Consider the following 21,547-nt stretch of genomic DNA (forward strand, 5'->3'; position numbering starts at 1 on the left):
TCAAGACTTAACATTAGCAGGAAAATAACCATGTATACTATGCAAATAATATGTGCATTTCTAAATAACCTTCTAGAATAAGCACATCACTATTTGTATGTTAAAACACACACACACACACACACACAAAGTGTTTTTTTCTGGGGGTACACATACCACTAAACATTTTGTGGATCTTTTTACTTTTGTCCATTTACTGTGTTTATTTGTCCCGATTAAATGGTGATTTTCTTGAGTCAAAATGAGTGTGTGTGTGTGTGTGTGTGTGTGTGTGTAATGAATTGACCCTTTAACTGACAGACAATTCCTTTTTGTGTATAAAAAAGAAATGTATTTATGTGTTACATTTATATCTCACCTTGACCCCAAAGAGCTCAATTTTGCAATCAAACTTTTGCCTTTCCCAATTTTATCTGCACAACGTCCCTGTGAGGTAGGTTAGACTGAGGCCTCATTTGCACTATACATTTGAAGCAGTATCATAATGCCAGTTTAAACAGCCATGGTTCCCCCCCCCCAAGTATCCTGGGCAGTGTAGTTTGTTAAGGGTGTTGAGAATTATTAAAAGGTAAAGGATCCCTGACAGTTAAGTCCAGTCGCGAATGACTCTGGGGTTGCGGCGCTCATCTCGCTTTACTGGCCGAGGGAGCCGACGTTTGTGCGCAGACAGTTTTTCCGGGTCATGTGGCTAGCATGACTAAGCCGCTTCTGGCGAAACCAGAGCAGTGCACAGAAATGCCGTTTACCTTCCCGCCTGAGTGGTACCTATTTATCTACTTGCACTTTGATATGCCTTCGAACTGCTAGGTTGGCAGGAGCTGGGACCGAGCAACGGGAGCTCACCCCGTCACGGGGATTCAAACCACCGACCTTCCAATCGGCAAGCCCCAGGCTCAGTGGTTTAGACCACAGCGCCACTTGAGAGACCCCTATTCCCCTCACACAGTTACAATTCTCAGAGTGGTTTAACAATACCTCTTCCCAGGGAATTTTGGGAATTGTAGTTCCATGGGGGGAATAAGGGTCTCCTTTAACAAACTACACTTCCAAGGATTCTTTGGGCAAAGTCATATATATTTAAAGGGGTATGATGCTGCTTTAAATGTATAGAGCAGGTGGGGGCCTGAGAGACAGTGAGTGGCTGAAAGTTAGCTTCACAGTAGAGTGGGGATTTGAACTCTGGTCTCCTAGTTCTAGTCCAACACTCTAACCACTGCGCAATGCTTCTATATAAAAACTATATTGCACATCATGCAAAACCCAGCATTTATTTTTTTAAAAGGTAAAGCTCTTAATATAGTATATGCACTCTGCAACCAAATGTATATCAATCATAAAACAAACTTACAATGCATAATACAAATCCATCATTGTAAGCTGTATCAAACTACAAGCACTAATTCAGCTGAGGAAGGCCTGAGTATAAAGACAGGATTTCAACATGAAAAATAATCATCTTAGATACAGGGATATGTATCTTTCTGCAAGAAGTATGGATCCAGAACATAATCTGCCATTTCAGCAAGAGATGTTAAACCAGCACACTGATCTCCATCGGCGAAAATTCAAGGGAGCAGCATCGGTTTAAAATGTATCAACTAAAATTAACGTGATATCCAATTTGTTTACTGGTCTTGAATAGTTTGTGGGGCTTCGTTCGACATAGCGTTCGAAAGGCAATGTTTCGATTGATTGGACATAGTCCTCCAAAGGTGAGACTAGATGCATCTTAAAATGACGTTGTGATTTCAGCTGTTTAAACTTTTCAGTTGTGAATTTTCGGTTGTTTTGCTTTGCAGCTGTGAATCTTGAGTTAAGTTGGACCTGGATTGCATTGCGTTGAAGGGAGGTAAGAGAGCTGCAGCTTCCTGGAATTCCTTAGCAACCATGTAATAGCACACGGCATCCAGGCAGCAATTTAGCTTGGTCATTAACGCAGTTGCGTGTATGGTATTGGCGATGGCTTGCCACACCTCGCAGTCAGCAACTTCAAATGCTGTTGCTAAGTAGCTAAACAGTAAACTCAAGTGGAAAGGCAGGAAGCATATAATGAAGGTGGCCAGGTTGATTGAGACCACCCAGATGGCTTTCTGGGTTAACTTTTCTTCATGAGGACCAGCATTATGTTTCTTCCTAAGGCATCGGATGACTTGTATGGAACAAAACAACAATATAAGCAGTGGTATGAAAAAGAAAACGATTAATCTGACCAGGGTAAGAGCTTTGTTCTCCTTAGAAAGTTTATGAAAACATAACTCTCCTTTCAACGAGAGACTGAATGGGATTGTATAAAGCAAGCAACAGAGCCAAACAAATAAGCAGAAAAGAGCTGCCTTCCACGGAGACCTGATTACTTTGGCTTTCAGGGGATGTTTGATTGCAAGGTACCGATCAACCGCTATTAACATGATGATGCCTATGCTCATTGGCATGTTCATGCTACTGATTCCGAATATGACACAGCAAAAGTCATCCACAGGCCACTTGTAGTAGTGAAAGTACACGATGAATGGTAGGATAAGGACCAGCGTGTAGTCTGCCAGGGCTAAATTGATCATGTAAACTCTGGTCTCTGTCCATTTGCCCAGTTTGAAGCAGAAAACCCACAAGGCAACTGTATTAAATATGACTCCGAAAAAGGTGAGTAGGCTGTAAAGAATAATTTCAAAAGTAAATATGCCCTGCTCAATCCTGCTACTGCAGTTCGCCATTATGACAGTTTTCTGTAAAGAGATATTTTAAAAATAAGTAGCAAAAATGGAATGCATAATTAAAGCTTGATTATTTGTTCTAACAACAGCACCTGGATTATTTAGATCCATTCCTATTATTATTATTAGTCAAATTTGTATACCACTGTATACCTGTAGATCTCAGGGCGGGTCACGATCTGTGTCTGGGCCTGGCAATTGAACTAAGGCGTTTTGGGGTGAGGTGCCATGGTCCCAAAATTCCACCTGTAGCTGACTAAATAATACTTGCGGGATGTGTGAACTGTTTCGTGTTTTGATTTGTATTGAGAGTCGTTAGGACAGTTTTTCTCCAGCTCGGCTCTCCAGCTGTTGTTGGACTACAACTGCTGTCATCCCTCGCTAGCAGGACCAGTGGTCAGGAATGATGGGAGTTGTAGTCCAACAACAGTGAAGAAATACTGTGTTAGGAGAACCTTATTCCCCTCACACACCTACAATTCCCTGGATGGTTTCCAGTTTTCCAAGGGAACTCTAATTGTAGAGGAATAGCAGTATCCTAACATCTCTCAGCACCCTTAGCAAACCACAGTATTAGAGTGTTATTATAGTGCTTTAAATGTATGTTGTGGGTGCTGGTATGTGTGTGTTTTTGTGTGTTTATAAGAGTAGAGAGATACAATCAAACCTTGGATCCCGACCGCCTCCATTTTGGAACATTTCGGCTCCTGAATGTCGAAAACCCGGAAGTAAATGTTCCACTTTTTGAACACTTTTCTGAAACTGAACGTCCAATGCAGCTTCCGTTTGAGTGCAGGAAGCTCCTGCAACCAATCGGAAGCCGCACCTCAGTTTTCGAAAATTTCGGAAGCTGAACAGGCTTCCAGAATAGATTATGTTCGATGACTGAGGTTTGATTGTAGTTTATGCATGTCATATGTATTGTCTAGTTTGACCCTCAAGTATGGGAAGTTCCTAAAACAGGACATGTTAGTATTAATGAAAATTGCACAGTACATAGATGTATACACCGCAATGCAAGTAGGAGTAAAACAAGAACCAAGCAAAATAGGTTATGAAAAATATATGGTCTGATCTGATTCAGAAGCCTGTTATTAAACTGCTTATGAAGGGGAAACTTTCCAGCACCCCTAATATCTTATGCCCAATCATTCTGCTATAAATGGCTGGGGCAACCCAGGACTCAGCTACATTACTCGTTACAGATAGGTAGCCGTGTTGGTCTGCCATAGTCAAAACAAAAAATTTTTTTTCCTTCCAGTAGCACCTTAAAGACCAACTAAGTTAGTTCTTGGTATGAGCTTTCGTGTGCATGCACACTTCTTCAGATACATTACTCGTGTTACAATGCTATAACTGCGTCATAAACATGCGACACCAGATGGCACTGTAGAGCTAAAAACATTGTCTATGCAATTTTACATAGAGTTTTTTTCCTTTCGTTAATTTATAACTTATTTATAGTGTTTTTCCTGTGTGTAGATTCAGCCCCTAGACAGATGGGCAGGTGCAATTAATAACATTATTATTATTATTATGAAGTGAGAAATGTAGTTTATATTTTTGCTCAGCCTTCAGTGGAGCAAAATGTAAAAGAAGAATGCATGTTTACCTACCTTATCTGATTGCAGTTGCCCACAAGGAAATGTTCAGTCTAACATAACCTTGATTATCTGGATGCCATAGGAAACATTTAATCTGATAGGTGCAGCACTTGTTCTCTCTGATGCTTCCAACTTTTCAGAATGCTAGTTCAGCAGGAGCTCTGCAGGCAAATGTCATAGCATTAGTACTATCTGAGGTAAAATTTTGCAGAGTTCCTGGAGAGAGGAAACCCAGCTCTTTATCACAAAGCGATAAGCTTCAGAAACTTAAACATACCTTGCCAGGTTCTCCTCTGATTTCTTGTGCTCTTTTCAGGTCACATTACTCCCTTGTGATAGTTTTGTTGTTGTATCTACCCCCCCCCCCATTTCCCTCCCTCATTATTTAATCTACAGTGGTACCTCTGGTTGAAAACGGAATCCATTCCGGAGCCCCGTTCACAACCTGAAAGGAACGCATTTGCGCATGCACGGGTCACGATTCGCCGCTTCTGCGCATGCGCATGATGTCATTTTGCATGTCTGTGCATGCGCAAGTGGCGAAACCCGGAAGTAACCCTTTCTGGTAATTCCGGGTCACTGCAGGACGCAACCTGAAAAGATGTAACCTGAAGCAAACGTAATAAGAGGTATGACTGTATATTGAATCATCACATTGATCATTGTAATTTCTCGCCATATTTTCCACAGAAAGAAGAATCTAAATGGTTCTGTGGGTGCTAACATTCTGGCCTCAAGCATTAGGACTTTGCTAGAGTTGAACCACTGCCACACATGTAGCTTAAAATGGATCAGTTCAACCAGACTGCGATGTGAATGAAGTGGCAGAACTTCGGGTCTCAAATTTCAGAGGCACGCTTTGTGACACCGAAATTTGGTGCTCCTCTGCCACTCACACTCCATTCTAAATCATAATTGTCGCACCTCCAAGGCTCTGTACCCAGTGTGATTGAACCGGTCACCATTCCCAAAATCTGCCTCTGGGTGATTGCAGTCCTGCATTGGTCAGAATGCTGACACGTTTCACAGATACATCTCTCCTTCCTTGGAGGTTTTTAAGCAGAGGTTGGATGGCCAACTGTCATGGATGATTTAGCTGTGATTTCTGCATTGCAAGGGGTTAGGCTAAATAATAATAATAATAATAATAATAATAATAATAATAATATATTATTTATACCCCGCCCATCTGGCTGAGTTTCCCCAGCCACTCTGGGCAGCTTCCAATCGAGTGTTAAAAACAATACAGCATTACCCTTGGGGTCCCTTCCATCTTTTCTATGATTCTGCTTTCTTGCCCTCGTTTACAACAACCAGACACATCATATAAATAATAGGAAGTTTCAAAGTCAATTTAAGTGTTCTTAATCCAAATTGCTGGATTGACTGTTGGACTATAGTGAGTGCCTCATTTTGAATATTGAGTACTGTGATGACCAGGGTTTAGGATTTATTTTAAATACCAAGAAAACACACAAAAGACCAGGGTCTCTGATCAGGTGGCAGGTAGTGGGGAAAGTCTCTGTCTGAGATTCTAAAGAGCCACTGTCACTAAACTAGACAGCACTTGGCTACATGGTGAAAAAGCCTGACTATACAGCATAGAGATAGAAAAAGGCTGGAGTCATTCTGTCACAGCCCTTATTGGTTGGTACTTCCAGTGTAAGATTTAACTAGCTTCCCACTCTAATTTTCAGTGGAAAGTATATAGGATTTTCATCATAGAAATGTCAAGAGGTAGGACAGGGGTAGCCAACATTATAATTATTTATTTATACCCCACCTTTTTCCCTGATGGGACTAAAACCAGCTTACAGATAATAAAAAAGAACTGCTAAAAATACATAGAAAAGCAATAACTAAAACACAAAGAAGCATTGATAGAATTAAAACTATACTATGTATAAAACTATAAAATCTATTGAAAGTCTGGGAGCAGCCACCAAGAAGATGCCCTCCTGATGCTGTTTGACTACAAATCCCATCATTCCTGACCATTGGCAATGGTCGCTGATGCTGATGGGGACTGGAGTCCAACGACATCAGGAGGGCATCTTAGTGTGTAAATGACAAGTTGGATTTACATAGGAAGCTGCCTTAAACCAGGTCAGACTATTTGTCCACCTATCCCAATATTGTCTGTTCTGACTGGCAGCAGCTCCCAGGGACTCAGACAGAAACGTCTTTCTCATCACCTCCTACCCGAATTGAAGATGCCATGGCTTGACCCTGGCACTATTTACATGCAAGGCCTGAGCTACCCTGTTGAGCTTTGTCAGCACGGGAAGCATAATCTCAAAATACATGAAATTATGCGAGTAACTATACCAGGAAGCTACTCCACAGAAAATATTTCTGCAGAAATATGGATAAAACTAATTAAGTTCCTGCTATTTCAGTATAGTCCTATAGAACTCAATTAATTATAACATACACTAACCTTGTATACAAGTTGGAAACAACTTGTTCGATAGTTGAATGCAGAGCTTGCATCAGGAAAGGACAAACACCATTGCCAGTGCCTTTTAAAAACTAGCTGTCTTATTTGCATAGCCTCTTCGTCTCTGTGATGTAAAACTGTTTTCTCACCGCCGAAGTCTCTGAGTGGTTGGATATGTGGTATTAAAGCGTACAGAGTCTTGCGTGCTAACAGGCTGGTTTGTGGCTTTCTTAGAAGCAATGGGTATGACTCTAGTAGAGTTTCTTTTCTCTAAGTCATGACGGAAATGTTTTTTCATTTCACTCTTGCGTCAGGCATCAAACATTCTTTCTGTCATTTACTTTCTGCTGCATCCCTGTTGCTCGTTACTGGAGAGCAAGACCCCTTGAAAAGTAATGACATTTACTGCTGAGCTAACATGTGTAACGCAACACACTTAGATGGTATTTGTTAACTTACCTGTTTGTTTGAGGACACCGTTAAATGCACCTAGAGAGCACACTATACCGGGCAAATGAGAACTGTCAAATCAGAATAAAATTTTGTACAGATCAGTGTTTTGTTCTGTTTGTGCTAGATGCAGTGCTTTTTTCTGTGGGGACTCAGGGGTATGCATACCCCTAAACATTCTGTGAGTCTACGTTTGGCCTCATTGAGGGGCAGTATTTCAATATGAGTAGGGAAATGAAATTACCCCTAACTTTTTTTTTTAAGAAAAAAAGCACCAGCTAGATCTGTTATGATTCTATATGAAGATAAGAATGATCATATACCCATAGTTCTGGAAAGGCTTCCATGAACTCATGAACAGAGGCAGTTTTAGAGTCGTATGACCAGTTTGTATCCCTTCAGCTGAGGTAACAGAGCTAGGTGTCCACTAGCTGTTGAACTTCTACTCCCATCATTCCTGAACACTGGGTATGCTAGCCGGGCTGCTGAAGGGTGAAATCGAGGGCACCATGTTGACTATCTATATATCAGATCATGACCTTGATGGGTGACAAAGAAGAATATATCTCACTTGAAATAAGTCAGGCGAGGACCACTTCATATACTTATGCACCGTCAGTAGGCTGGCCATCGCTTGCTGGTGAATGTGCCTTCATTGATAGATGGGGAAGCAGAAAGGACCGACTTCGACCTTGCAAGGGCTTCATGCTCTTTATTCTAAAGCTGGTGTGCTGGTGTGCCTAAGCAACAAACCAAATGTGATGGAGACAATGGGACTGGATGCCCTCTTTTCCTAAAAGCAGTCACGTGTTGGGTTGGGATGATTTGGAATAGGGCTGCCATGCTTGGGCCGGGCAGGGGGAGGGGGGAGATCTAACCCTCCCTGCTGACTCCTGACATGGATCCCTCTTGCAGTTGCTTTTAGGAAGAGAAAAGTGCATCTGGGATCACAGATTCCCTAACTCACCTGTAGCTTGGCCCTAAGAATCATGAATCAGAAAGTTCTCTGTTCGAATCTCACCTCTGCTATGAACTCCCTACTTTGGGCATGTCCTTGGAAACCTCCTCATCCCTGCCCTTCTCCTTCCTCCCTTCTGTAACACAGGCTATAACATGGGTAGGCAAACTAAGGCCCGGGGGCCGGATCCGGCCCAATTGCCTTCTAAATCCAGCCTGCGGATGGTCCAGGAGTCAGCATGTTTTTACATGAGTAGAATGTGTGCTTTTATTTAAAATGCATCTCTGGGTTATTTGTGGGGCATAGGAATTCATTCATTTTTTTTCTTTCCAAAATATAGTCCGGCCCCCCATAAGGTCTGAGGGACAGTGGACCGGCCCCCTGCAGAAAACATTTGCTGACCCCTGGGCTATAATATATATATATTTTTTTTAAATAATTTTTATTAAAGGTTTTTATAACAACAACAAACATATAACAAATACATAAACAGACAAAAACAAAAACAAAACAAAAAACATGTACCATTTCATATCTTAATTTCTTATACCTTTCTTCCCCGACTTCCTCATGCCTCCCTTTTCTGTCTTCCAAATTCTTATCAATTACTCAGCAAATCTTCCCTTATTTTAATTTGAATTTAATCTAATCTTCCTTATTCTCCTTGTCTTAACCCTTGCTAATAGTAACCATTTACTTTCCAGTCCAACATCATTCTAACTTTCGTTAATTTTATAATATTGGGCTATAATAACCATGGTTGGCCTTGCAAATAATTACTGTATAACCCATGCCAAGTGTTTTGTGCACACTAAAAAAGTGTTATAACGGTTTATTATTACAGCATAGCTGATGAATTTCAGCTTTGGAAAGTCATAACATTGTGGGCTTGTATTTTTCTACGACACTCTGCGTGATCTGCACTCCTTCTTCTGTCTAACATTTTTTCTTTCTTTCATCCCACACCTCCGTTATAAACGGATGCAATTATCCTCCCTGTTAAAACATCCTTATGAAAAGCCTAATCTGCAGACAGCAAACTCGAGTCTATTGGAATGAGCATAAATTAATTTTAATTCCACGAGGCATGTCCTTTCTGTTAACAGCTTTTGTCTAACATTCCATTATATACATACATTTCAAAAACATGTTTCACTAGATATTTAATTGCTTCAAAATATTCCAAGCCAGTTTTGGAGCCAGTTTCTCAAAAGTTTCAGAATGTGGGTGGGAGACTCATAGCTATTTTCAGGGTTGAGTAAACATGAAAAATGCCATTTTGGGTGCATGTTTTACATCTATGTAATTGTGAAGTAGGAAAGATGTGTAGTCTGGGGCTTTGCATTATGGGTTTTTCGTGCAGCAGTGCCACTCGCCTTCCACTAAAATGGCCATGTGAGAGCCCGGGGTGGAGAGAGTGGCTGCACAGCTGGGTGTGGCCCATGAGGGGCCCTTCTGAGCCGCCGTGGTCCTTGGCCAGTGCCCAACCTGGTACCAGTAAAGGTTTGCCTTTACTGAACAGCTTCTCCTTCTTCAATTCCATTGTGCTGTTGTTTGCTGGAGGCGGTTGGAGGATGGATGGTGGCTAACGGATTGAGGTTGAATCCTGACAAGACAGAAGTACTGTTTTTCTGGGACAGGCGGAGGGAGGGGGTGGGGGATTCCATGGTTCTGAATGGGGTAATTGTACCACTAAAGGACCAGGTGCACAGTCTGGGAGTCATTTTGGACTCGCAGCTGTCCATGGAGGCGCAGGTCAATTCTGTGTCCAGGGCAGCTGTCTACCAGCTCCATCTGGTACGCAGGCTGAGACCCTACCTGCCCGCAGACTGTCTCGCCAGAGTGGTGCATGCTCTAGTTATCTCCCGCTTGGATTACTGCAATGCGTCCTACGTGGGGCTACCTTTGAAGGTGACCCGGAAACTACAACTAATCCAGAATGCAGCAGCTAGACTGGTCATTGGGAGTGGCCGCCGAGGCCACATAACACCGCTCTTGAAAGACCTACATTGGCTCCCAGTACATTTCCGAGCACAATTCAAAGTGTTGGTGCTGACCTTTAAAGCCCTAAACGGCCTCAGTCCTGTATACCTGAAGGAGCATCTCCACCCCCATCATTCAACTGAGGTCCAGCGCCGAGGGCCTTCTGGCAGTTCCCTCATTGCGAGAAGCGAAGTTCCAGGGAACCAGGCAGGGGGCCTTCTTGGTAGTGGCGCCCGCCCTTTGGAACGCCCTCCCATCAGATGTCAAAGAAATAAACAACTATCTGATGTTTGGAAGACATCTGAAGGCAGCCCTGTTTAGGGAAGTTTTTAATGACTGATGTTTTAATGTATTTTTAATCTTTTGTTGGAAACCACCCAGAGTGGCTGGGGAAATTCAGCCAGATGGGCGGGGTATAAATAAATTATTATTATTATTACATCATGTATGTATTGCAAAATTAGCCCCGGCAAACTCTGATCCTGCGCTAGCTGTGAGAAAGCAGCCAAAGTAACTGGGGATCCAAGAAGATATTTAATTTCATGCCATTGTTGTCTGCTTTTCGGAATGGCAGGAACCTTTCCAAAGGCTTCAACAGTGCAGATGGGACAATGTTCTCCCCTGCACCTGACGGAGATGTAGGGCACGCCACATATTGTAGTTCTGCCCTCCAACATCTTTCCCATCCACCCTGCAGCGATTGTCACACGTGATGTCTGCCTCACAGTGCCTAATCTATCTGAAATGTCATACCCCCATGAAAGAACTGGTCACATCTTTTCTTTTAATTCTTTCTTCCTCTTTTAAAAATAGTACTGCTTTCTCAGTGTGGGAAATGCAACCAGCCAGCTAGCAAATAATTTTTTTCCCCCAGTAAAGCTTCACTTTCGGAAATGCCAGTGTGTGGGGAGGTGAATCAGGTGGCCTGGCTGCATTTCAGTGTTTTGCACAAGTGCTGTCATTGCATGCAGGGAAAAGTACACAGTCGCTGAAAACCTTTTAACAAAACCAGTCGACGAAATCGCAAAATTGCTAGGTAATATTTGCTTATATCGGCAGGCCCGGTCTCCTGAGCAGGGCAACGTTTCAGAAGCAGAGCTATCTGGGTCTGACTTCCTGAACAATGAAGACTTTTGGTGCAATATTTGATTTATTAAAAAATACACAAGTACAGCATAGCACCGGTGGAAGCAAGTAGCACAAATACTCCTAGGAAGCCGCAGGCCTGTTATTTCAGGGCATATTCAGACTTCCTTTTGTGCCACATTTCTAGGTACTCTTTAAACCTGTGGGTCCGAGCGCTTTAATTTTTGTCACAGCGCTTTCCCCATGAAAACCCGCTATTTACTGCTAATTTGGAGTAAACTGCAATCCACAGTGAAATATACTCGGAGTCGAGACTGGATTTCATGCTCTTTATTCAGCTCATAGTGGTGAGGAGGAATGAAAGTTCCCCCAAAATATCTACTTTATATACATTATTTACACAATGGGCTGCATATGATTGGCTAATTCTGGGATTCTCGTGTAGGCCAATCAGGTTGCGGATTCACTTCCACCTGGAGCTGGATTGGATGGCTCCTGGAGGCCAATCATACTGCTGCATTGTTCTAGGACCAGTCAGACTGCTGCATTTTGGATCCTATTGTTCTAGGACCAATCAGACTGCTGCATTTTGCATCCTATTCAACTCAGAACATAACACACAAAAAACCCCAATTGCTGTTTGTTTGGATTTAGAGTTAAAGAGCAGGGGTTTTTTTTAGGGAAAGTGGTGGTACAGGGGGGGGGGGGCGGGGGGAGAGGAGACCCAGTGTGGATGAGCCCTCACATCAAGTCTACACAGAGAGATGGATGTATGTGAAGGAGCTTTCAGAGTAGATCACTGTTAGCTCTCAGTTCTCTTTCTCTTTCTCTCTCCCTCCCCCTCTCTCTTTACAAAAACTGCAGTTTCTTTCACATAAAAACTTTAAGATCTACTCTTGGAGGGGCTGGAAGATGTCATTTTCCCTTCAGGAATGATATGGGTACATCTCCTTTTTCTAAAAAATAAATAAAAATAATTTTAATTAAATTTTGTTCATCACAATAACTTTGTCTCCATAAAAAAGCAAAATACAATTCCCAAATTCCCCCCTCCCCCTCCCCACAGCTTCCCTCAACTCCCTCTTCTGGTTCATTACATACTAATTTCTCCTGCCTGTTTTATTAACTCTCAATAAAGCTTTCGTAAATCTGAATATTATTCTGATCTTGTCATTTTTATATTGTAATTGTTTTCAAGTTTCATGTTTTATTAGTTGTAAGAGTTTAATCAAACCCACTTCTTTGCAATATTCTGTAAGTACAACATAAATGGTTCCCAGTCTTTTTTAAAGTCTCTATTGTCTTTGTCTCTATTTTTCCCTGTTAATTTCACCATTTCTGCACCATCAGTTTTTCTTGTCATTCTTCTTGAATAGAATCATAGAATTATAGAGTTGTAAGGAACCACAAGAATCATCTAGTTCAACCCCCTGCAATGCAAAAATCTTTTGTCCAATCTGGGGCTCAAACCTATGACCCTAAGATTAAGAATCTTATGCTCTGCTGAATATACTCGGAGTCCCATAGTGATTTCATGCTCTTTATTGCAGCTTGTAAAACAGTGACTGAATTGCCCCCCAAACCTCAGGCTTTTATATACATTATTTACACAATGAGTCCCGCCTGATTGGCTGATTCTGCTTCCCTCCTGGAGCCTGATTGGTCTTTTCCTGCAGGCCAGTCAGTTGTTGTATTCTATGATCCTACCAGCCTAATAGGCTGATTAACTTCTTCCTGGAGCCTGATTGGTCTTCTCCTGCAAGCCATGGATCCTACTTGCCTATTGTTCTAGGATCCGAGGTTAGTACATAACATCTACCAACTGAGTTATCCCAGACATTCACAATCTTTTTTCTGATGGTTCTCTCTTAGATATTCTGCAGCTTTTACCTCCTCCTTTTTGGTCAATACTTTACTATTAAAGTATGTTGAAGCAATAAAATTCTACAGCTGTTTCCCAGGAAGATGCCTTTCTATTTAATACGTTCAACCTCATATTTATAGTCTCTTTGAACCTGTCAGTTTGGAATTGATTCCCATTGATTAAACTGCCACCAGTCCTTGCTCATTCCTGTGCTAACTCTGCAGTCTCATTGCTTTTCTCCTCGTTGGGCACTTGCACAAATTTATAATTATACAGGCATTGGTAGTGGATTTATTCCAGAATAAAGGAAGTCATCTGCATAATGGGCTCCCTATAAATGCATCGTTTTGTGTACATGGTTCTTTTCACAAAAAAGTAAGGACTTTAATGCAAGGAGTGCCTTTCATATTAAACTTATTATGGCTTCATTGAATTCAGAACACAGCAGACTGATTATTTAGCTGGAGAAGTCTGAAGTCTTTTAGCAGGAGCCTTGCTTTAACTAATTATAATGAAAAGAGACTTTTTGTTGGACGTGTGTGTCACACAGCTAGTTGCCGCAAATGGAGACTGATGATAAATTCCCGAAAACATATAGGTAAAAAGAATGTGGCCATTGATTCTTTTAAGTGGAAATATGCAGAAGTTTGGCAATTTCAGTCACTGTGGGATACTTCCTTTTTTTGCTCTAAAATGGGAAGCAATTATTAATCTGTAGAAAAGAAAGATGGGCTATATGCTTCTAAAGTCATGGAACAAATTGCTGCAGAAGTGGACAGTCTGTCTATTTGAATCCATGGGATATTTTTCAAAGGATGTTAATCCACAGAAAATTGGTTGCCCCCCCCCCCAAAACCAGCAACTTCACATTTTAAAATAAAGTTATAATCATATTGATTTATAATCCTATGTAAACCAATCTGGGAGCCTTTGCTGAAGGTTGGGGTACAAATGCTCTAAATAAATGAAATAAAAGCCCATATTTAGGAACCAATATGAAATATCAGATCTAGCTAACAAACAACCATTAATCCAGTGCTGTGGACCTAATGGTATATTGGATTATTATTTTTTTATAAATAGCAGTGCCTCATGAAGCTGGCAAACTGCTTTTGACACTGAAGTGAGTTTCAAGGCCAAACTAAATGTGACGATTTCCTGTCATTAGCTCTTGAGTAACTCCCCCCACCTCAAAAAATTGGTTGCTGCAAGGAAACGTGAGATGGATTGGGATTATTTGTTTATCCACACTTGCCTTTCCTCCACGCTTTCCAGGCACGGCCTGCATTTTAAAGCTCCATATCCAAGTTCTAAAATAATTATTTCATTTTTCTTTTGCTCTGGATCTTTCCCTGCAAAAACCTGCACTATAAAAAGCTGAATCGGAGCAAATGGCAATCTGTGGGAAACCTGAATGGCTGTTTGTTGCACTTCCGCTCCAGGGCAAAAAAAAAAAAGGAAAAACAAAAGAGTGTTTAGACACAAAGCTTTAAGCGCAAACTTGTGCCTGGAAAGAGCGGAGCAGAAGGTAAGTGTGAATAAGTCCTATAAAGAGAGGAGAGCTTAACTCTTTGTCTGTGTTGTGGTCTGGAGCTGAATTGGATATCTGTTTTTGCTTGGCATCAAAGGGAGGTTTCTTCTCTTGAGAAAAATGGACGAGAGCAGCCCCAACAGATTTAGCAAAGCCAAAGAGCCAACGTCTCATCCCCTTTCACTAGGGACACCTGCCTCTTTTCTTGTCTGTGATACACACATACAAGTGGCTCCGAAGATGTTCAAAACTAGAGAGATGCAAAGAAACACCAGCAGCTCCCACACTCAAATGCACTTTTACAATGTGATGTGTCTGCTATCTGTAGATACAAGATAACAAGCTGTTCTCTTTGCAACTTAACTTTCCATAACCATAAAACATAAATCTAGTTACAGGTAGGTGGCTGTGTTGGTCTGCCGTAGTCGAAACAAAATAAAAAAATTCCATCCAGTAGCACCTTAGAGACCAACTGGTAAGTTTGTTATTGGTATGAGCTTTCGGGTGTATGTACACTACTTTGTGTATCTGAAAAAGTGTGCATGCACACAAAAGCTCATACCAATAACAAACTTAGTTGGACTCTAAGATGCTACTGGATGGAATTTTTTTATTTTGTTTCATAAAACATAAAGTTCTTAGAATCCCTAATCAAAAACATTACATCTGCCAGAAACTTTGTGTTACTATCAACACTCAGCCTTTGTTGAGGTGGCCTGCCAAATGAGAAAATATACAACGGCCACAGAAATCTGTCGGAAGTAGAAATTGCTGCTGCTTGCTTTTTTTGTCCTGGATCCAGAATGGGAATACTGTAAAGCCAGAGAATACAATCAATGTCAGTCCAGCAAATATGATCAGTGTTTGCTCATCGTGCCCTTTGTTTTTATTGTTTAAACAGCCCACGGTCAATAAATCAGAGGATTACATACTGTGGTCCTTGGACTACCAGAGGTTCACATGCTTCATTCCGGTGGTAGAATCATAGAATTGGAAGAATCATAGAGTTGGAAGGGACCCTGAGGGTCATCTAGTCCAACCCGCTGAAATGCAGGAATCTCAGCTAAAGCATCCCTGACAGATCGCCATCCAACCTCTGCTTAAAAGCCTCCAAGGAAGGAAAGCCCACCACCTCCCGAAGGAGCCTGTCCCACTGTCGAACAACTCTTACTGTCAGAAAGTTATTCCTAATACTTAGTCAGAATCTCCTTTCTTGTAACTTGAATCCATTGGTTTGGGTCCTACCCTCCAGAGCAGGAGAAAACAAGCTTGCTGCCTCCTCCTTGTGACAGTTCTTAAGGTATTTGAAGATGGCTGTGAAGGGTCCTTCAGCTGCGTGGCGCTGTGGTCTAAACCACAGAGCCTAGGGCTTGCCGATTGGAAGGTTGGCGGTTCGAATCCCCGCGACGGGGTGAGCTCCCGTTGCTCGGTCCCAGCTCCTGCCAACCTAGCAGTTCGAAAGCACGTCAAGTGCAAGTAGATAAATAGGTACCGTTCCGGCGGGAAGGTAAACCGTGTTTTGTCCATTGCTCTGGTTTGCCAGAAGTGGCTTAGTCATGCTGGCCACATGACCTGGAAGCTGTACGCCGGCTCCCTCGGCCAATAAAGCGAGATGAGCACCACAACCCCAGAGTCGTCCGCAACTGGACCTAACGGTCAAGGGTCCCTTTACCTTTTACCTTTATCCTATCTCCTCTCAGTCTCCTCTTTTCCAAGGCTAAACATGCCCAGCTCCTTCAAGCGCTCCTCATAAGGCTTGGTTTTCCAGACCCTTGATCATCTTGGTCTCCCTCCTTTGCACACGTTCCAGCTTGTCAACATCCTTCTTAAATTGAGGTGCCCAGAATTGGACACAGTACTCCAGGTGTGGTCTGATTAAGGCAGAATGGAGTGAGACTTACTATTACTATTGCTACTTCTATTATTAATAGAATGGGACTAATGCTATTATGACTATATATGGATACTATACGACTGTTGATGCAGCCTAGAATAGCATTAGCTTTTTTTGCTGCTGCAGGACATTGTTGTCTCAGGTTAAACTTGTGGTCTCCAGTCCACAGGGACCTCACCTGTTCTCCAATAATTCTCAAAGATTATAGGCAAAGGCTCTGAGATTACAGCTCCCTTAGTACCCTTGGGTCCATCTCATCAGGTTCCGGAGATTTTAATTCATTTAATGTACTACCCCTTTCCCTATCTTGGGCTTCAGCAAGTCTCTGGATTTGTGGCTGAAGATGGCCCATCTATCACATTAAATATTCATATTGATATTGAATTTATTTTTATTACTGCCTTTGTTATATTGTATTCAATTTTATTGCATTACGATTTGAATTCTATGGAATTCAAATTGGAATACTATGTATGAGGAATAAAAGTAGCAATAAAAATACAACATAACTGGGACAGCACATTAAAATAGCTATAAAAGGAAGAAAAATCTTTAAGTGGTCTCCCAAGATCCTCAATAATGTTCAAAGCGGTCCTTGGTGGGTGGGTGGGGGAAGTTTGGGAACGACTGCAATGCATAAATAACGACAGTTTCCTTTTGCATTGTTTTGACATTTCCTTTAAATTGACTGGTATGGAAATAATGACATATATATTTTTTTAATTGTTAAAATAATTCAACATTAATACACATACAAACATACAAACATACATTTCATACAACATACCTACATACATACAACATACCTACAACATACCTACACTCAAACCCACAGAAAATTCCCATCACCATCCACCACCCCTCACCCTTTGTGTTAGACTTCCAATCTACTCAATTGAAATTTCTTTCTACTTCTATTACTTTCTTTCACACACCTTTAACCTAATTTCATATTTCTTTTTCTATTACACATTGTTATCCATCTTATTTAGTATTCCAATATTTGAAACGAAACTTGTTTATTCTAATAGGAGTTCTGATTTTTCGATATTGTTTTGCAAGTATCTTTTAAATACCTTCCAGTCCCTGTCTGCCTTCTCTTTTGAGATCCTTCCAATTTCTCCCATTGTTTTGGAAGTATTGTAGTACTCCAATAATTTGGCAAGCCACTCTATCTTTGTTGGTACAGTACCACTTTTCCAATTTTTCGCAATCAATAGCCTTGCGGCTACTGTTGCGTATAAATATAAGGTCTTGTCTTCTTCCTTTAGGCTTCCTGGTACTATTCCCAATAAAAAACCTTCTGGTGTTTTCCTAAATGAATATCTGAACATTTTTTTCATTTCGTTATATACTGTTTCCCAAAATTGTTTGATGTTTAAACAATTCCACCATATACGTATCATAGTACCTTTTCCCGTGTTGCATCGCCAGCAGACATCGCTACAATTTTTATTCATTTTTGCTGTTCTTTCAGGTGTTAAATACCATCTGTGTTGCATTTTGAGATAATTTTCTTTCAATATATAACACATAGTGAATTTCATATCTTCCTTCCACAATTTTCCCCATTGTTCAAACATAATATTTTTCCCGATATCTTGCGCCCATTTGATCATTGATGCTTTAACCAATTCATCCTTTGTTTCCCACTCTAAGATCAAATTATACAATTTAGATATATTTTTTGATTTTTCTTGTATTAAGTATTTATCGAATTTTGATATTTCTTTTTCAAATCCTAACTTTTTGTCTTTCGCTAATCTGTACTTAATTTGAATATATTGAAACCAATCACTAATATGAGCTTTAATTTCTGTATAATCCTTTAATTCCAATTCTCCGTTTTCTTCCTTTAATACCATTTTATAGGTAGCCCAGTTTTCTTTCATATTTAATTTTTTCACAGCGACAATTTCTGCTGGCGATGCCCACCAAGGAGTTTTCGGTTCTAGGATTCTTTTATATTTCTCCCATATTTTATATATAGACTTTCTAACTATATGCCCTAGGAAGCCTTTATGCACTTTGACTTTTTCATCTATTAGATAGGCATGCCATCCAAATCTCGTATCTACTCCCTCTAAATCCAATACATCCGAGTCATCTAATTTAATCCATACTTTTAGCCAGGTCAGACCCACCGCATCATGATATAACTCCATGTCAGGGAGGCCAAATCCTCCTCTCTCCTTCTTATCTATCATGGAAATAATGACATCATTAATTACCTCAAATTTGTAACATAGATAAAGAATTGGGTACAGTACATTAAATAGTGGAAAGCAAGATGTATTGCGTAGTGGTAGGAATGGAAATGACATCCCTAATACTATCAAATAAAGCACTTTATTGATTCTACACATAGAATCATAGAATTCTAGAGCTAGAAGGGACCCTGAAGATCATCTAGTCCGACCCCCTGAAATGCAGGAATATGCTGCTGTCCCATACAACCTGCAACCTTGGCATTATCAGGACCACACTCTGAGCTATCCGGTTATCCATAGGACGGAGGGGGAGAGGGAACCTCAGGTCTGTGGGCCAAATGCAGCCCTCCACACCTGTCTCTCTGGTCCTCAGGACTCTCTACCAGGCTGCCCCCTCTCCCCAGCCACACCTCCTACTATCCATAGCTGTCAACGTTTTCCCCTTTTTAAGGGAAATTCCCTTATTCCAAATAGGATTCCTCACAAGAAAAGGGAAAAGTTGACAGCTATGCTACTGTCCCTGCCTCACATCCTCCTTGAGTCAGGTAGGTAGCCGTGTTGGTCTGACACAGTTGAAATAAATAAAAAATAAATAAAAAATTGTCCAGTAGCACAGGAAATAATAATAATAATAATAATAATAATAATAATAATAATAATAATAAAATAAATAAATAATTTTATTTATACCCCGCCCTCCCCGGCCAGAACTGGGCTCAGGGCGGCTAACACCAGTAAAATTACAGTAGAAACATAATAGAGGAAGAAGGAAAAAAACCACCCAATTTAAAATACAGGTTAAAATGCAATTTAAAACGCAGCCTCATTTTAAAAGTAGCCCATAGATCAAAACTGTAAGGGGAGGGAAGACATAAGGGTCAGACTGAGTCCAAACCAAAGGCCAGGCAGAACAGATCTGTCTAACTATACTTCTATTTCTTGGAACTCTTCCAATAATTTACGGCATAGATTAGAAGTGGCACATGAAGGGGCCACGGCAGAGGCGCTTGGATGAGGTGGAAGGAAGGTTGGGGGAACTTTGATGATTGCAGCAGTTTGTAGGTGTGGGCCCCCCTGCTGGCAAGATGGGGCAACTGCAGTAAAGTGCTTGCTTCTTTGTGTACTGTATATGTTATCATTTACAGTGCAATCTCTAAAACATGTTTCCTTGTATTTAGTCCCATGGAATACGATGGGACTTACTCCCAGGTAAATGTGTATAGGTTTGCAGTCCTAATGCAAGATTTATCAACAGGTCCAGACCAACTGAAAAATCCTGATGGGTTTGCTGATGTCTTTTAATGTACATTTTAAAATACTCACTAAATAAGTGCAGGACAGACTTTAGGCCTGTGAGTTTGGCATCAACCTTTTGATTTACTAGGTTTTACTAGGGACATATTGGATCAAACCAATAAAATAAAAAATGTAACCTAAGGCATGGAGAGCAGAATGCATAACTCCTCCCTGCCCACCTGCTGAGTCATTGTTTCGGGCACCCCCCACATGGGCCTGTGACTTCTGCACAGCTCGGCTGACATAGGGGGCAATCACTTGGCTGATTTTCTATTTTCATTTTCCCGATCTGCCTAACAAGGAACCTGTGCGTTTCATTGAATGCTGGGGGCAGAGCGTTCTGAGTACTGAGTGTACTGAGATTAACATTGCCAAAAATGGGGATTCGGCCATGGTGTGTTTCTTTGTCCCAGCAACAGGCCAAACCCTCCAAGTGTCCCTATTTTCCAGGGACAGTCCTGGATTTACAGAAGGCATCCTGGTTTCTGATTTGATCCTGGAACGTCCCAGTTTCCCTTAGGACGTCCCTGTTTTCATTGGAGAAACGTTGGAGGGCATGGGATGTCCCTATTGACATCGGAGAAATGTTGGAGGGTATGGCATGCAGAACTCTTAGTAGAGCCTGTTTCAGTTGAGGCTGCATTAAATTCAATGCAGCTTCTGAGTAGACATGATGACCTTTGTGACCTAAGTGTGTAATCTCCCTCTACAGTCCTTCCGAAGACTGTGGGAAAAGATATATTTTGTGATTACAACATTGCATCATTGAACTCCTGATTTACATAACATCCAATGCAATGAGTACTGGAGAACTCAAAGCCTACTTTTTAGATCAGGCACAGGCAAACTCGGCCCTCCAGATATTTTCGGACTACAATTCCCATCATCCCTGACCACTGGTCCTGTTAGCTAGGGATCATGGGAGTTGTAATCCCAAAACATCTGGAGGGCCGAGTTTGCCTTTGCCTGTTTTAGATGGTCCTGATATTGTTCAACTTTGATGAGTTTGGGCACTTTGCTTTTAGTACTTTGATGCAGGAATCTTTAGGTGGCATCCAGATGTTTTGTCTCTGCATGTACAGTGCCAATGTTGGTGTGCTGGGGAGTAGCTGCACATGCTTTCTCCCTTCCCATAGTATAATGTATTTTTTTCTTGTGTGGTTATAGGTTGTAAGAACACGAAATTATTATAGTGGCTCTATAAAACCATTTACATAAATTTAATAAAATGACTCCAGTTATAGACTGAATGAAATCATTAAACATTTCATTATGCAGGTAATATCCATGAAGGCTGCAATCTTGCAGAGTCAGGTACCTGAGAAGAAGCCCCACTGAGCTCAATGGGAATTACGTTTCACTAGACATTTAAAGGATTGGGTGGTAAAATAGTTTAAGCAGCGCCAACAAACCGATTCCATTTTCTAATGGGAAATTAATATGAGTTATTAGTAATAGAAGGGTATGTTTCTTCACGAGCATTAAATGCTTATGTAAAAGTTGCCACTTTGCAGTAACCG

At 41.2% G+C, this 21,547-nt stretch overlaps 1 protein-coding gene and 2 long non-coding RNA genes across 4 annotated transcripts in view; 2 read left to right on the forward strand and 1 right to left on the reverse strand.

The window, feature by feature from the left end:
* The window catches only part of LOC310762668, an 80,270-nt gene that overhangs the window by 39,705 nt on the left and 19,018 nt on the right, over positions 1–21,547 (forward strand). The gene's annotated exons all lie outside the window — the stretch shown is intronic.
* The window catches only part of LOC310762654, a 30,484-nt gene that overhangs the window by 7,219 nt on the left and 1,718 nt on the right, over positions 1–21,547 (forward strand). The window lies entirely within an intron of this gene.
* LOC310762601 (G-protein coupled receptor 35-like) lies at positions 198–7,259 on the reverse strand. 2 transcript variants are annotated; one of them, XM_083613902.1, is made up of 3 exons: positions 6,756–6,830; positions 4,328–4,476; positions 198–2,723 (listed from the first exon to the last, which is right to left on the reverse strand). In XM_083613902.1, the coding sequence occupies exon 3, from the start codon at positions 2,709–2,711 to the stop codon at positions 1,749–1,751; it is 963 nt and encodes a 320-aa protein (XP_083470028.1). In that variant the 5' UTR covers positions 2,712–2,723; positions 4,328–4,476; positions 6,756–6,830; the 3' UTR covers positions 198–1,748. The 2 variants fall into 2 exon arrangements, with proteins under 2 accessions (XP_083470028.1, XP_083470027.1); XM_083613901.1 differs by lacking the exon at positions 4,328–4,476 and having other exon boundaries at positions 6,756–7,259.

Source organism: Podarcis filfolensis (assembly GCF_964270895.1).
Source record: "Podarcis filfolensis genome assembly, chromosome: 5".
Classification (NCBI taxonomy): Eukaryota; Metazoa; Chordata; class Lepidosauria; order Squamata; family Lacertidae; genus Podarcis; species Podarcis filfolensis.